General features: G+C 46.2%; 1 protein-coding gene across 1 annotated transcript in view; it reads left to right on the forward strand.

Moving 5' to 3' along the window:
- LOC138730884 (zonadhesin-like) overlaps window positions 1-16,988 on the forward strand; it is a 56,593-nt gene that overhangs the window by 9,098 nt on the left and 30,507 nt on the right. The window contains exons 8-30 of the mRNA XM_069876454.1: window positions 285-509; window positions 1,529-1,670; window positions 1,932-2,055; window positions 3,338-3,529; window positions 3,929-4,066; window positions 4,734-4,916; window positions 5,392-5,586; window positions 6,011-6,159; window positions 7,377-7,545; window positions 8,104-8,238; window positions 8,333-8,476; window positions 8,562-8,763; window positions 8,851-8,991; window positions 9,343-9,525; window positions 9,903-9,974; window positions 10,609-10,735; window positions 10,967-11,106; window positions 11,893-11,964; window positions 12,296-12,445; window positions 12,816-12,995; window positions 13,562-13,678; window positions 14,120-14,269; window positions 16,065-16,280. Of these exons, the coding sequence (XP_069732555.1) occupies window positions 1,945-2,055; window positions 3,338-3,529; window positions 3,929-4,066; window positions 4,734-4,916; window positions 5,392-5,586; window positions 6,011-6,159; window positions 7,377-7,545; window positions 8,104-8,238; window positions 8,333-8,476; window positions 8,562-8,763; window positions 8,851-8,991; window positions 9,343-9,525; window positions 9,903-9,974; window positions 10,609-10,735; window positions 10,967-11,106; window positions 11,893-11,964; window positions 12,296-12,445; window positions 12,816-12,995; window positions 13,562-13,678; window positions 14,120-14,269; window positions 16,065-16,280 (3,166 nt within the window). The 5' untranslated portion in view covers window positions 285-509; window positions 1,529-1,670; window positions 1,932-1,944. The remainder of the gene's footprint in view (window positions 1-284; window positions 510-1,528; window positions 1,671-1,931; window positions 2,056-3,337; window positions 3,530-3,928; window positions 4,067-4,733; window positions 4,917-5,391; window positions 5,587-6,010; window positions 6,160-7,376; window positions 7,546-8,103; window positions 8,239-8,332; window positions 8,477-8,561; window positions 8,764-8,850; window positions 8,992-9,342; window positions 9,526-9,902; window positions 9,975-10,608; window positions 10,736-10,966; window positions 11,107-11,892; window positions 11,965-12,295; window positions 12,446-12,815; window positions 12,996-13,561; window positions 13,679-14,119; window positions 14,270-16,064; window positions 16,281-16,988) is intronic.

A 16,988-nucleotide genomic window follows, 5' to 3' on the forward strand; every position in this document is an offset into this window, starting at 1 on the left:
TTATTGGTGACATCTTCACTTTAAGATCTCTGCCAGCTTTGGACAGGGCCATGATGCAGATTACTTGATTTGAAGAATAATTGCTTTGGTAGCCAGTTCTGTGACAAAGCCTCTCGTTAACAGAGGAAGTAATTATTGTTATCCTATTTTAAATAGAGGAAAGGTGCAATATGAGAAGGTTATTTAAGTTGTCATCTAGCAGAGCTGAAAACAGGGTTGTGCGAGATCCGTTTCATACCCATTAGGCTACACTGCTTCTCTTAAATTTGTCTTTGTGTTGACAGGAACCGGGGGGAAACAGAAGCCTCCCACACCATGTCCAGTTGGTCACTACTGCCCACCGGGCACGAAGCACCCCCTGCAGTACAAGTGCCCTCCAGGCACCTGGAGCAATAGGACAAGCCTGACCTCGGGAGAGGAGTGCTTCTCATGCCCCGCAGGCTGGTTTTGCATAGGAGGAGCCCGTAGCCCTACTGGGTTGTGCAGCTCGGGGCACTACTGCCCTCAAGGTAAGCAGCTTTTTGTAGAAATGAGGGATGTTTAGTTTATTACTGTCTTCAGAAGTTTTGTGAACTCTGACGAAGTCATGCGCTGACTTTATCAGCGTATTTTTTTGCACCAAACTATTTCAGTGTGGAGCTCGATAGAATCACAGAATCACCAGGTTGGAAAAGACCCTACCGGGTCATCGAGTCCAACCATTCCTATCAAACACTAACCCATGTCCCTCAGCACCTCGTCCACCCATCCCTTAAACCCCTCCAGGGAAGGTGACTCAACCCCCTCCCTGGGCAGCCTGTTCCAGTGCCCAATGACCCTTTCTGTGAAGAATTTTTTCCTAATGTCCAGCCTGAACCTCCCCTGGTGGAGCTTGAGGCCATAGCAAATTGTCCCTTCTGTACAGTCAATACTTCAAATCTGTACTGTTTGAAATGAGCATGTTGGTGTCTTTGTTTCCTTTCCCTTCATTTGTAAAGAATTAAAATGTAGAATCAACTGGGTGGTACCAGCACAATTCTAAATATGAAACTTCCTGCAAAGGTTTTGCAATATTTGCTAAATGGTTATTGTTCTTTTATTCTTGGAGCTGTGAGCTATGAATTATATGTATCTAAAAATACATACTTACATATAACTCATATGAATGCTTAAAGGCAGTGAAGAACAGGGGACCTTACCACCTTCTTTCCTCCCAAATAAAAAATAATAGGACAAGTGGTAATGGCCTTAAGTTGCACCAGCGGAGGTCTAGATTGGATATTAGGAAAGATTTCTTTACTGACAGAGTGATGAAGCCCTGGCAGAGGCTGCCTAGGTCAGTGGTGAAGTCTCCATCCCTGGAGACTTCAAAAAACATGTATATGACACTTTAGGACATGGTTTAGTAGGCACAGTGGCGTAGTGTTGATGATTACATTTAATTATCTTAGAGTCTTTTTCCAACCTTAACAAGTCTATGATTCTTCGAGTCTGTCTTAAAGGCTGTACTAAGAGTTAGGATGGTTCTCTCCTCCTTCTTTTTGGAAAGGCACGTGGAGGGGCACGCAGTACCCCTGTCCTGCAGGGACGTACAGCACCCGGCTGGGAAATAGCAGAGTGGAAGATTGTGCTGCCTGCCCTGCAGGAGCTTTCTGCACCAGTGGGACCTCCAAGCCAGTCCTCTGCCCAGCGTGAGTACTATGCCAGGAACCAAGGGAAATATTTCTACATGGCATTACTTAAAATCAGAAGTGTTGTGAAATATCTTTCTTAAAATGTTAGCAAGTTCCTTTTACCTTGGTCCAGGCAAGTTTTTCCTGACTCGGGCAGTCTATTGATTCCAGAAATGGTAGATTTCCTCTATGAAAAAAATAAGAATGCAGACCAGAGGTGCCCTGTCCTTTTCTTCATCACTTCACTGACTCTCCCTTCTGTTGTGTGTTCTCCTGCAGTGGGACCTATTGCATGGAACGTGGTGCAGAAGCGGCTGCAGACTGCATCCCTTGTCCCGGAGGGTATTACTGCCCCGAGCTTGGCACGGTTACTCCTCAAACATGTGGTGCTGGCAACTTCTCAGTAAGTAGCAATAATTTAATCCTGGCATCTGTTTAGTGTAAGGACTGTTTGAGACTTTGAGTGCCTTAAAGGAGGAACCAAAATGAGCCCATCTCCTCATACGCAGAGTGTGAGTATTTGGGGTGATTGTGTACAGTCTTTAAATGATTGGCCACCTGCGTTGAACCTAGAAATAAGGAGTGAAAGCGCTAATCCAGGGGAGGCACTAGGAATGTTCCTGCACAGTCAGGTTTGGAGATGCTCCAGACGTGATGCTAGAAGGCTCTGTCACATGTACAATACTGTTGTTGCTGCTATTCTCCCTCCAGAGGTTTGCGTTAACTATCCCAGTACATCTGTCATGTGTCTGGCAGTGTGTAGTTGAGCAGATACTTTGGATTTCCCTGATATATTTTACCCTGGCAGAGAGCAGACACCTGTATTTAATCCCTACTCACAGGGAAATATTTGATTGTGATGGAGTTAAAACTATCAGTTAACTTTGGAAGGTAAAACAACAAGATGGAGTCACAGAAGGGAGAAGTGATGGAATAACTCTTCTCATAAGCAGGTGCTACAGCCTGTTCCTTATTTAGGAGCCCTAAAATGATAATGAATAATTCCAGTGATAATTGCCACATTTCCCTGTTGATGGAATACGGGCTTGTTGCTCCTGTATCTCTGTCCACACCAGTTTTCTATCACTGCGTGTGCTTGGTAGTTATCACTGGAACCCTTTAAGATCGGAGAGGAGATAGAAGTCAAACAAAGATTTATATGTGGCAAATAGACCTAGACTATTTCTTGTTTGCACTTTGGAGTTCAGCAAAGATAGATGAAGGAATGCATCTGTTTTTCTCTTTGTTCCTCCGGCAAAGGGTGTTGGATTGACTGTTCTGAGGATCAGAACCTTTTACATGGATAATCCACAGCCAGTGCCGGGACCTGCTTCTTATTTGTGATGCACGGGCTTTCTTGCCTGCAGGGTGAATACACTCAGCTGCACGCTGTTTGTTTTTCATAGGATAGGTGAGGTGGAATTTTTAAAGGGATGTCTTTGTGTTTCTGATGCTGTAACTGAGCATAACAGAGAACATTTTATAAGAGCAGGGTCCTGTCATCGGTTCCCCAGGGCGATCTTTGATCGATGACCACATATTGTGGCCTGTTCTGTTTTCCAGTAGGTTCTGCTGTACAATTCTTTGCATTCGTTTCCTTTGTTTTGTGCCTCCACGCAGCTGTCGAATACAACAGGGATTCTTTAGTGCTCTAGAAGTGGAACCATGTGCTTTTTGTGTTGCAGGACCAAGGTTCAGTCTCCTGCTTGCCGTGTCTTGTTGGACATTACTGTGCTAGTGAGCACACCAGCCAGGAGGTGATGCTCCTTGCCATGGTCTGTCCAGCAGGTCTCCTGTGCCCAGAAGGACTGGCAGTTGTTCCCGATGCTAGAGCAAATGCCTGCCCAAGAGGATACTACTGTCCCCGGGGAGACAGTGTGAGTGAATCTGCTTTGGTCCTTGGGATTCACTGGTCTCTCACCAAGTCTGCTGTGCAGTTACAGATTGCACTGGGATTAATCTTGCATTTCCTAGTAATTCACTTTACTGACCTTTGTACTTTTATGGTGTTCTTAGATCTTAGCAGTGTTCACCCTACATAAAACCATTCATAATAACGGGATAGCATTTTATGCGATGCTTTATACGATACAGAGGACTGGATCCCCATTCTGTTCTGCTGTCTTGTTAGTATTCACACCAGATTCCTTGTGTTGCTTTCCAGTGTTTGTTCCCAGTTACTGGGAAGAATGACTTTCACAGCTTCAGCTGCTGCATATTTGCCCCGTGGGATGCAGCAATCATGTTAAACACCCATTTTCTTATTTTATTTCAAGGGCTTGCATGGTAAACCTTGCCCCAATGGGACCTATGGTGAGCAGAGGGGTCTAAGCAGCGCTGATGAGTGCTTACCATGCCCTGGACAGAAGTACTGCTACAGAGATGGGATTGAGCCTCCAGGAATTCCCCACCCTGTGAGTCTAGTCCAGGATCCCCCAACTTTTTTCTTTCCCAAGTCTGGAACTGTTAATGGAGAAAGCCTAAAGCATGTTTTTCATCTTTGCTTTGCCTTCTGCCTGTCAATGCAGGCTATGAGAGAGACTTCAAAGGTCAGGAATTGGTTGCTTCTCTGGTTGTAATGAGTTTTGGGATATTTCATTATGATTGTCTTGTCTCTGGAAGGAGTGTGCTGTTCAAATTTTAATAGTTATTTAAAAAAAAAAAAAGAAGCAGTAAAAAGTTCAGTTGGAATCACTTCAACATGATGAATCCATGCTTCTATTTAAGAGTGAGGTGATAAATCTTATCCCAGTTACAGTTCTTTTCCAGCTGTGGAAGAACAGTGTCTTTCCTGCAACTGTACAGGCAACGTGTAGGGCCAGTCTCAATGACAAGATTTTACGTTAAAAGAATCTGGCCTAAACTGATAACTGACATGACCAGGATTTGATTGATCATACTGTGAATTCTCTTCTTTCCCTTCTTTTCTGTCCCATTTTCTTGCTGTAAAAAAAAAAAAAAAAAAAAAAAAAAATCTATCTTATTCAAATTGTAGATGAAGCTTGGATTTTTGTGTTGAATCTCAATAGATTCCTGCTCAGAAGACACCAAAACCATGCTTGACTGTGTTTTTCTTTCCAGACTGGAGATTGCCCACCTGGCTATAACTGCCCTCCAGGGACTGGATTCCCTTTCTCCTTCCCCTGTATGCCAGGCTTCTTCTGGGATAATTCCACAGTGGAGGATGAAGACACTTGCAAACTCTGTCCCTCTGGGTACTACTGTGACTCTCCTGCCATGTCAGAGCCCAAAACTTGCCCAGCAGTGAGTTGCTGTTTCCTGGTTATAGAATCATAGAATCTTTAAGGTTGGAAAAGAACTCTAAGATCATCCAGTCCACCTGTCAGCCCAACCTCCCCAAGCTGGCTAAACCATGTCCTGAATTGCCACAGCTGCAAGCTTTTCGAACTCCTCCAGGGATGGAGACTCCACCACTGCCCTGGGCAGCATCTTCCAATGCTTCATGACTCTTTCAGTAAAGAAATCTTTCCTAATATCCAATATAAACCTTCCCTGGTACAACTTGAGGACATTTCCTATTGTCCTATCGCTTGCTACCTGGGAGAAAAGACCAACACCTGCCTCGCTCCAACCTCTTTCCGGGGAGCTGCAGAGAGTGATGAGGTCTCCCCTCATCCTCCTCCAGGCTAAACAATCCCAGCTCCTGGGGAAATGGTATGTGGGGATCTATTTAACAGAAGAACCTTACGTGCTGTATTAAGCTGGCTTTGTTTTGCAGGGCTTTTACTGTGTGGAAGGCAGCTCTAAACCTGAACCCTGCCCAGAAGGTACATTCAGTAACAAGATGGGGCTGTCTGGACTCTCGGGGTGCAGCCTTTGTGGCCGTGGCTTCTACTGCTCTGCCCCAGGACAGACGGGGCCAAGTGGTCCCTGTGAGGCTGGATTCTACTGCCAGGGCAGGGCCTTGAGTCCGGTGAGTAACGTGGCAAGTTTTTTCCTTCCTGTCTAATCGTGCTCCACTGCCACAGTTTGTTTTTTTTTCCACCTCAATGCTTTCTATTAACCCAGTGACTTCAAGAGGTACGATTTTGTACTACTTGCATTCAAGTTTATGGCATGAGGACCACTCCTGTTGTCCTCAGAGAGGTTGTAACCACATCATGTTTTTCCCTCTCAACACTAAAAATGTAGCCAGGTGAAGAGGTCAGTGGAATTCCTAATATAAAAAGGTCAACCGTATTTATTGTTTGTGTGTTTGCTTTCCCTTAAGTAGGTATTGTCTCTTCTCTATATAACAGAATGTGTCTCTCTTTTTCTGGGCACAAATCAGGGTGATGCCTTAAATACTTTAACCCCATTTACTCCCTTTTTATGACTGATGCCTTTTCCGATTTCAGTTGCCCACAGATGGTGTGACAGGAGACGTGTGTCCCGCAGGCTCATACTGCCCACCTGGCTCTCCCTTACCTATCCCGTGTCCTCCAGGAACTTACAGCAACGTGAGTGGGTTGAGAAGTCTCCATGAGTGCTTGGAATGCCCACCTGGGTGAGCATCATCTTCGGAGAATATGACTCTGAGGGGCGTGACTTCTGGGCAGGAGGGTTGGGACTAGATGACAGTTAAGCTCCCTTCTAATCCAAACTGTTCTATGATTTATGATTCCATGAATCGACTCTGTCCTCTTTCAAATGGACCATCCAGCCCTCAAGTTTGCTGTCACAGCATCCCATCCTTTCCCTCTGCCCTCTTGTGGAGGAGTCCCCTCTGTTCCCAGAGCTCTAGTGCAGATGCACTCCCGATATTCTTTGTGGCTACATACCTGGATCAGTAGATTTACAATAAGAAATTTGAATTGTCTGAATTGTCCCTCAGCTTTTACCATTCATTGGCTTTTGTTGAAACTCATTATGTCTGCAGTGCAGGATGGCTTGACCTAGCAGCTCTTGCTTAAACATTCTCATTAATACTAATTGCATAGTCTTTTTTTATTACCAGATAGTATAATTCACGTCCCTCTTGCGTTCCCTTTAACGACACCAAAATTACACGTCTAATTCTGAAGGAAAAGGTATGGATTGTGCAGCTTTTTAAGGCTGGTGAGGCACAGTCTGACTTTCAAGTGGTCATAACTTCATGCTGGCGTGACAAATGCTGCATGGATGATCATCCGGGGCTTAGTGTGTGTTACTGTGAAGGTGGAGGCCAACTGGGAAGGGGTTGTAGTTCTCCATGAGGTGGAATCCAAAGCTCTGAGACAACCTAAATTCTAAAAAACGCCCCTCTATTTTTTCCTTTTTCTTCATTCTCTGTTTTCCCAGGAGAGGAAGGCAGGAAAACAGAGCGAGATACTGCTCTGAAATGTGTGTCCTGTCCAGAAGTTAGAGGAATGCCATCAAAGTTCCTTTTTAATATATTTTTAGCCCAAAACTGTAGAGGATATTTGAAGAAAACCAGCATTTGGGTTTTGTGTGATCTTTATTCATAAGTATACTTTATTCATAAGTATTCAAGGTGTCACTCCTTGATTGCAGAGGGTAGAATTCTTCCCAGGGTAGAACTGCTGAATCTGGGTTTTGGTCTTTAAAAGGCATGTGTGAGAAGTGACACAAATCCTCTGAGACTCACTTTCAGGGCCTGTAAGCAAACAGGAACCAGGTCTGTAATATTCTATGTAGATCTCAGGGGTTTTTTTGTGTTGGGACTGTGCTATCCAGTGACAAAAGGAACTGTTGCTACCGAGTGTTTTGTTTTTCCTCACATAGCCTGTATTGTGATGGGACAAATAGTCAAGCTCCCTCAGGACAGTGTAAACCTGGCTACTTCTGTACAGGAGGTGCCAGAAATGCTCTTCAGCAAGTGGTGATGGAAGGGCACTACTCCTTAGCAGGAGCCTTCAAGCCAGAGCCATGTCCTCTTGGCAGCTTCCAGCCAGTAAGTATATGCTGTGTAAGATACTTGTGGGGTCATCAGAGCCCTTAGAAACTATAAAGTGTATGAATAGAAAGTCATGAGGCATTTGTAAGTGATTGGCTTAAAAAATGGAGTACTTGGGGTTTCTCCTAAGCTGGGTAATTGCCACCTCCTTTGGTTTTACCCTGCAACAGATTTCTGTGCAGAGCTAAGAAGGTTTGGGTCAGGACCTCAGGTTCATCAACAGTGTTTTCTATAGCTCGTTTAGCAGTTTTTCTGAAGTTTTCTTGCACAGTGCAAGTTTAGAAGTGGGCTGGGGAGTCTTTAGCCTAGCGCGGCTGAATGAACACGTGTATGTACCTCACTGCTCTATCAAGGCTGTGCCCACCACTGCTTTAGCGATGCAAGGCTATCCAGCTATCATGAATCTTGCATTTGGACTGCAGTTCATTTGCCCCAGAGTGTTTCTCTTGTAGCAGGGAGTCTCTGGGAGCTGGTAGAATGTGCAAAATTTACCCGTTCACACGGTAAGCAGCAATATCCCACATCAATGAGGCTATTTCTGCATTCTCTCTTCAGCTCCGTGGTCAGTCTTTCTGCAGGGACTGTCCAGAGGGTACATTCTGCGATGCCACAGGCCTGGCTGCACCCCACGATTGTCCCAAAGGGCATTTTTGCTTGCCTGGAAGTTCCTTGCCTCTCCCATGTCCAGTGGTAAGAATCAAATATGGACTTGTTCTTCAAGTAGCAATTTTCAGCAGGCTTCCAGGCCCTTGGCAACGTTCACTCCTTCTCTTTCTTTGTGCAGGGCACTTACACAGATGTAAGCAGGGCAGGTTCATGCAAGCCCTGCGCAGCAGGCATGTACTGCAGTGTGGCTGGTCTGATGGAGCCAGAAGGACATTGCCAGCCAGGCTATTACTGTGTTCAAGGTTCCAGTAGCTCCTCACCTGTGAGTACCATCTTGCGTGGCTTCAGACCTTTTGGCACCTCAGAAGCTTTCATAAAGGATTTTAATTTTATTTTCTTTGGTTCAGGTAGGGCTTCCGTTTGGAGATCTTTGCCCACGAGGGCATTATTGCCCTGCTGGCACAACGCACCCCAAAGAGATGCCATGCCCTGCTGGCACCTGGAACGGACAGAGAGGAGCCCAGGATGCCTCTTGGTGTCTGCCTTGTGCCGCTGGGTTTTTCTGCAATATGTCTGGCCAAGATGCTCCTGCTGGACTTTGTGCACAAGGTGAGACAAAGCCAGAACTCCCTTAGCTACTTAGAAATCCAGTTGGTTTTAAATGGGAGATGGGACTTAATTGCTTTCTTTTTTAAGGTTATTACTGCACAGGAAGAGCAAAGACTGCAAAGCCAGAGGATGGTATCACTGGAGATCTCTGTCCTCAAGGACATTTCTGCCCTGCAGGCTCAGCAGCACCTTCTCCCTGCCCCAGTGGAGAATACAGTAATGCGACAGGTCAGGACTGGATCTTTGCAATTTCAGTGTGAGTTAGAGGATGGTAAAAACACAGATTGTGGGTTTTATCTGTATCCAAGAATGTCTTGATAGCTGCTGGCCAGTAGGAGTATTTTGGGGGATGAGCTGTGGAGGGCAATGGCACTCTGGGGCTGGTAAAGTGGGTTGAGAACCTTGCTGAATGAAATGCTCCTAGGAGGAGGTACTTGTTTGAAGACCAGTTATTTTAAGAGGGCTTATAAAATAACTTTATTTCATTTTCTGCTTCTTTAAGTGCACAACCAGGCAGACGGAAGTGGTGCACTTGGTATTTTCCTTCCACTTCATTACACGGTTCTTTGACCTTCACAGGGCAAGACAAATGCTTTCCTTGTCCTGCTGGGTTTCACTGTTCGAAAGGGCTAACCCATCGCTGTCCTCCTGGCTTCTATTGCCCTCAGAAAACTGGAATCAGTTTTTATCCTTGTCCCCCTGGGACTTACAACCCCTCCTATGGACTCAGCCAGGCTGAGAGTTGCCAGCAGTGCCCTGCAGGTGAGGAAACAACCGATTACTCTGAGTGTCCATGTATAGCAGTGTCTTAGAGGGGCATCTCTCTGCATATCTTTTTTCCCTAATCCACTGATGCATGTTTCACCTGAAGGAAATGCAAGTGCAAAATTTCACGGTCAAAGGAGGTTCCTTGTCCCTAATGAGCCACAGGGGTTTTTGAGGCTTTGTAGAAGAACTTGGGGTTTGCCAGAGGAGTGTGATCTGAATTGTAATGCAGTTTTAACCCGGTTGTGCTGATGCTGAGGGCCTGGCTCCCCCAAAATCTTCCCCTTTGCCTTCCAATCAGTGCATGCAGCACAGCAGCACTCCTATATTTTCTCCTGATATACTGATGCTCTTTTCCCTCCGTGGTCTTCCAGGAATGTTTTGTGGAGAATGGGGATTATCCTCCCCAAGTGGACCCTGCTGGCCAGGATTCTTCTGCACAGCAGGTATTGCATTTATCTTTCACAGGGGAAAAAAAAGTGAAAAAGTAGGAAGCTGTGACCCTTTAAGAATTGTTTTTTGTACATTATCTGTGCAGTTTCTCTCTGGCTTTTATAGCAGAGAAGGTCAGGACAGTCCTGAGGAGCGAAGCTCCCAGTGTTCCCATATAAATAAAAAAGTTTCTATACATACTGGTCCATTCAACAAGGAGCTGATTCTGGGTTTAGCATGAGAGTTGGTCAGTTCTGATCATTAACTCTTAGTCCTGGTTGCAGAAGCAAGAACTCGCACAAGCTGTTCTTTTCTGGGTATTGTTTTCCTGGCTCTACATCAGAGAGGATCATACAGGCCAGAGAAGGATTTTGTGAACTATGGGTAAAACTGCCATTCTCCAAGTTTTTAGAGCAGTAGATCTATGGTGAAATAAAGCAAAAAGGCAAACCATCCAAACAGTACTATTCCCCTTGCTGATAATTGTTCCATTCCACTATAAATTTTTTTCTTTATTATCATAAGTAACAATCTGCTGTTCTCTTTTCCCATGCTACGGAAATAATTCTTTAGGCATGGGGGACAGACTTGCTTATGACTAGCAACCCATCTCGCTCAGGATACCTTTGGTCTCTCATCCCCATGCAGGAGCAAGTGTCCCAAACCCTAATGGAGCCACTAACACGAGCATTGGTGGCCCATGCCCACTTGGACACTTCTGCCCAGCTGGCACAAGCATCCCGCATCGATGTCCTAGGGGCACTTACTCAGACAGGTAAGCTTCTATGTTCTCCCAATGCTAAGTTTTATTTTCCTTTTCTCTTTAGTTTCTCCCTTAGTCCTTTAAGCAACAAACTGCATCTCAGTAAGGCTCATTAGACACATCTTTACACTGATTACACAGGTTTCCTGGTTGTTTTCCCTTAGCCAGAGGGGTAGGTGTCAATGGGCTACCTGCTGAACTCGCACACTTGCCAGCAACAAACCTGCTTGTGTCCCTCACCAGGCTCTACAACCAGCAGGACTCCAGCTGCGCAGTGTGTCCACCTGGCTACTACTGCAGCTCGACTGGCCTCACAGCACCCTCGGGACCCTGCTCGGCTGGCTACTACTGCCTGTCTGGAGCTTCTTCACCATCACCACCTGGTGAGCTGCATTCGGTGTCTTCATCTGTATGCGTCCAATAATTAAGTGTTTGGGCAACAGGTAGCCTTAAAATTGCCACCTTTTCCACTCAGTGTTCCTGCCCCACCTTCTCTCAGTCATCCAGACCCCTGTATTTATTTTGTTTGGGGTATTTGTGCCAATGCATGATGCCAAAGGTGGAGCAAGCTGTCGGTCCACCAGTCTGTGTTAGCAAATGAGATACTTGTGTTGGACACTGGGAAAGTTATGAGTGCCTGTCTGTAATGGACAGAGCCTGTTTTTCCCCTTGTCATTTTATTGTGTCTCAGAAATAATGATTTCTAGGGAAAAGTTCTAAGTCCCCATTGGACAATTCCTTGTTCTCTAGATTTCTTGGTATATGTGGAGTGTTTGGAAAGCTGATCTATTAAACATGGTTTGTTGTGGCTCTGCTTGTGAAACAAGGAGGGAAGAAACATGGTGACAGAGCTTTGAATAGTTCCAAAGCTGGGATACAGTGGTCATTGTAGTTATTGTGCTGTGCATCCTCTTAATCTGTCTTCTGGGATCCCAGGGGAGACAAGATCCTCACCGATGGGGTGTCAGCTCCCTGTGTTGGCATTGTCCCTCTCTCAGCAGCTGTATTGGCTGTGTTTCTTATTCTCTGTATCCTAGGTATGTGGGAGAAGGGAGGCCCTTGTCCTGCGAGCCACTTCTGCCCAGAAGGAACAAGCTTTCCCTTACCCTGCCCTGCAGGGACTTACAACAACCTCACCAGACAAGCTGCCTGCTTCCCTTGTGCTGCAGGCTACTACTGCCCAGAAAATACCACCAGCTACAGCCAGAATCCCTGCCCAGCTGGATTTTACTGCCCCAAAGGTGAGATGTGCCTGAGGAACGAGGTAATCCATTGCCCAGGCTGTAATATCCTTCTTCTTAAAGGCAAGGGATTATCTCTGTGAACAAAATGGTTAAGTGTCACTAGGGTTCTTCACAGGAAAAAGAAAAGCCCCAATCTTTTAAACCATGGGTATGGCTGTCACTTAATCCCTTCACAGACAAGATAAACAGCATCTTGGCCATGAAGGGCAAGCTGTTCATTGTACAGATTAGCAATGAGACAAGCTGGCAAAGATGACACGAATTGATACAGCGGGATTTATAGCCAAGATAGTATTTATAGTCCATTCTTGCTTTCTGTATTCCAAAGGAACCAAGTTTGCTACCGAGTTTCCCTGTCCCCGGGGCTACTATAACCCCGATCCCATGACACAGAGCTTGGATAGCTGCCTGCCCTGTCCACCTGGGCACTACTGTGGGAAGGAGAACCTGACAGCTGCCTCAGGGAAGTGTGATGCAGGTGAGTCTGGAGCTCTTTGGCTGTTGTACTGCACGGTAGATTCAGGAGGCTGATATCTTGCAGCCTTTACCACAGCCTTTCCAGTCTGAATTGAACACTATCACCATAAAAGAAAAAGTGTACTGAACTTAAGGCTATAACATCTCTTATGATCTTTGCTGATGTGGTATTATATAGAAGCATCATTGCATCAACTACTGCGTGGAAAATTATGCCATGGTGATGGTTCAGGTTCAGCTTTGGAGATATTAGTCTGTCTCATATTCTGTGTGCTTATGCTGTGCAGACATTGCATGAAAAGCCATCCCAGCTGATTTATTCAAGATAATTTGTGAGGCTAGAGTTTCTCAGTTTTGTTTTCTATTTTCAGGCTGGTTTTGCATCTCAGCTGCTTGGACCTCACAGCCTTTTGATCTGGATAACTACACCAATTCCAACTGCCTCTGCCCAGCCACGGCTACTGGAGGGAAGTGCACAGCTGGTTTCTATTGCCCTAGAGGAAGTCCAGAGCCTCTTCCCTGCCCTCCAGGGTTTTACTGCAATGCCTCAGGTGAGCATCTGCTTTGGAGAACAGGCATTACCTGTTTCCAGGGGAGTGGAAGTTTTGTGGACAAGGAAACAGTTCCTATTTAAGATCTCATTAGAGGACCCTAGAGCCAAGTTCTGCTTCTGGATGATAAACTTGATTTGGCTCAGAATTTTCTGTGTGACCTTGAGTGAATCCCTTTGCCTCTGTGGCCTTGTTCCTGTCTTCAGAGGACAAGGACACACGTCGTATGGTCATAGCCATGAATAATCAGTGTTTTCTGTCGGACCCCCCTCTATTGTTTACAACTGCAGAGCCTACAGGTACTGGGATACTGGCTGCAGCTTCATTTTCTCTTACTCCCTTTCTGTTCTTTCAGTGTGTTAAATTGGAGCTGGTTTTATCCTGACACTTCTGTAGGGTTGTATTGGTGCTTGCAAGATGTTTTTGGTGTCTCCCTGGACTAGCAGAGAACCAGGCTCAGCTGTAACCTTGCAGTGTTTGCCCAGAGGGAGGCTGAGTGGTTGTTTTTCCATCTTTTCTCCCTTTGTCTTGGTGCATTGAGTGCCATTATCCTCTCTCTCTTCCAGGTCTGTCTGTCCCTAGTGGGGAGTGCACAGCTGGGTTCTACTGTAAGGGTGGAGCAGCTCTCCCTAAACCAACAGATGGTGTGACTGGGAATATCTGCCCCATGGGGACCTACTGCAGTAAGTAACCAGCATCAATCAGGACTGAAAATTTCATGTCATGTAATAACTCAAATACCAAAAATGTCATGTCATATGACATCTGAAACACTGATGGTTGATTTTGAGAGCGTGGAGGCCAGCTTGCTAGGGTCTGACCAGAGAGCCTGAAGTCCCAGATTCTTTCCTTAGATCTTCCACTGGCCTATTCTTTAAAAGCGGGGAGTAAGATACTCATCTGAATGCCTAAACTCAAAATTAACTTCACCTCTGCCCCCCTTGGTAAAATGAAGCTAATAATGTCTGTCCTCACCCGTGCAGGACTACTTGGTCTATGAGTGAAAACAAAGATTTCACTTAACCGGTTTCCATGCTGCTGTGTGCTCACCCAGCCTCTGAATACAGGGATTTTCTTCATTCTTCCACTGTTCATTTCTCTCTTTCTTGCTTCTGTTCTTTCAGCTGCAGCATCAGCTGCACCCAAGCCCTGCCCAGCTGGCACTTTTTCCAGCCTTCCCGGGAGGAGAATGCTTTCCGAGTGCCAACCATGCCCCTCTGGCTTCTATTGTGAGGCTCCTGGCCTCAGTGCCCCAACTGGAGAGTGCTGGGAAGGTAAATAATGAATAAACTGCACTGCAGATTGACAGAGTCCCTGGGGACATGCTCAAAAGAGCGTATGTTCGCGTGTAGAGGACAAGATGAAAATAGATGTCTTTCTGAGGGTCACTGCTTTAGAGTGGAAAAGCCATTCTGCTGCTGGGCAGTCTGATGGGAGCCAGAGCTGCTGTAGAGCGTACAGGCAGCCAGAAAATAGGAGTCACAGCTTTCAATATCCAAATGTTATTCAGTGCATCCCTCATACAAGAGATGCCTGCTCGGGATTGACCATGGATGAAAGTTCAGAGCCTCTCTGCCTGCCTTGGTGGTTTCTTTTTCCTGACTGAGAAGAAAGATTTCTTGCTCCATGTGAAAAAAACGTTAGAGGTTAAAGCAATTCAGATCATAGAATCACAGAATAACCGGGTTGGAAGAGACCCACCGGATCATCGAGTCCAACCATTCCTATCAAACACTAAACCATGCCCCTTAGCATCTCATCCACCTGTCCCTTAAACCCCTCCAGGGAAGGTGACTCAACCCCCTCCCTGGGCAGCCTCTGCCAGTGCCCAATGTCCCTTTCTGTGAAAAACTTTTTCCTAATGTCCAGCCTGAACCTCCCCTGGCGGAGCTTGAGGCCATTCCCTCTCGTCCTGTCCCCTGTCCCTTGGGAGAAGAGCCCAACTCCCTCCTCTCCACAACCTCCTTTCAGGTAGTTGTAGAGAGCAATGAGGTCTCCCCTCAGCCTCCTCTTCTCCAGGCTAAACACCCCCAGCTCTCTCAGCCGTTCCTCATAAGGCCTGTTCTCCAGCCCCCTCACCAGCTTCGTTGCTCTTCTCTGGACTCACTCCAGAGCCTCAACATCCTTCTTGTGGTGAGGGGCCCAGAACTGACCCCAGGATTCGAGGAGTGGTCTCACCAGTGCTGAGTCCAGAGGGAGAAGAACCTCCCTGGACCTGCTGGCCACGGTGTTTCTGATCCAAGCCAAGATGCCATTGGCCTTCTTGGCCACCTGGGCCACTGCTGGCTCATGGTCAGTCGCTGTCAACCAGCACCCCCAGGTCCTTCTCCTCCAGGCAGTTTCCAGCCAGACTTCTCCTAGTCTGGAGCTGCTCAGGGTTGTTGTGCCCCAAGTGCAGGACCCGGCATTTGGCCTTGTTAAACCTCATGCCATTGGACTCTGCCCAGCGGTCCAGCCTGTCCAGATCCCTTGGCAGAGCCTCCTGACCCTCCAGCAGATCGACACTTCCACCCAGCTTAGTGTCGTCCGCAAACTTGCTAAGGATGCCCTCGATGCCTTCATCCAGGTCATTGATAAAGACATTGAACAGGGCTGGACCCAGCACTGAGCCCTGGGGAAAGCAGAAATGGTGAAAGCAGAAACAGTAACTTCTATGTATTCTGAGCAATTAAAATATTGGTAAGGGAAAACTCTGATATTCAGTGGGAAAACTTTATTGGAAGGCTTTCAATAACTGGAAGGAAGCAGAGATCAATGCTGCTGTCCCTAAATGTTTTTCTGTGCCACCTGTAAATCTTGTCCCGTGTTCTGGGCACCACTGGGTGGTAAATTTTCTTCTAAAGAGTGCAGCAAGTGGAAAGCTTGGTCATGTATTTGTCCCAGCAGGAGTGTGATTTGGATCAATAGTAATTCAAGGTCAGCAGTAGATTTATTTTTTGAGTGGCCAGTGAGGGGCTTTGTATGCCTGGGAGAAACCCATGAAGAGTTTTCTCTCCTAATGAGCAGCACCTCAATAGCTGGTATCTCTCGGTGAGTAATTTGGCTTTCTTCTTTCTGTCTTCACCACAGGCTATTACTGTGACAGCCAGCAAGGGCCAGTTATTGATTTTACCCTTTACCCGTGCCCGCAAGGTTTTTACTGCCCAGCAGGGACAAACAGGAGCACTCAGCACAGCTGCCCTGCAGGAACCTTTGGATCAAGGCAAAAACTGAAAAGTATCAAGGAATGTCAAAGTTGCCCGCCAGGAAAATACTGCGAACTCTCTGGCCTTGCTGTCCCAACAGGTACAGAGCTGTTCTTCTGAGCATCTCCGCTGCCAGCAGGGTCACGTTGATGGCTGGTGGCCAGTGCTGGGGGCTGGGGTTAAGGCTCTTGGGTTCTAATCTCAGCTAAGGGGAATTGCCACATTTTACTTGTCAAGAACTTTCTGACAAAGAGAAGAAAAAGATTCTTTTTTTTTCTAAGCAAGAAGCAAGAGAGGGACTGCAGAAACTACAGCTCCGTGTATGATACCTTGTCAAAAAATCCATTGAGGAGTTTTCCAGTGTCAAACCTTTCTGGCTTTCTGTTTCACATGAGTTTGTTTTTTTCAGCCTAGTTCCAGAAGAACTAATCCTTGTGTGTAATTGATGCACATGTGCTTAGGCTTGGCAGAGAAAGAGAGGGCAAATACCCTTCTCACATGGATTTTTCATTGCTCTTTGTCCTGTATAGATGAAGGCCTTAATTGAGTAAAACACTTTAACAATATTCTGAATATTTAAGGCTTTGCTTAAGGATGTGTTTTGTGTTTGCCTAAAGAGAAATGTGTGCTTGACTACCTGCACGAATATGGAGGCAGTGCTTAATCTGAGCTAAATAAAGTGCTTCTTTATCTAGGAACTGTCACTCTAGCAACTGGTACCAATTTTGCACTCCTTCCATCGAGCAATTCTTCTCCCTGATGACCATCACATCACTAGTTTGTAGACTGGTAGTGGCTCTGCACAGTG

The sequence above is a fragment of the Phaenicophaeus curvirostris genome, chromosome 25 (genome assembly GCF_032191515.1).
Source record: "Phaenicophaeus curvirostris isolate KB17595 chromosome 25, BPBGC_Pcur_1.0, whole genome shotgun sequence".
Lineage (NCBI taxonomy): Eukaryota > Metazoa > Chordata > Aves > Cuculiformes > Cuculidae > Phaenicophaeus > Phaenicophaeus curvirostris.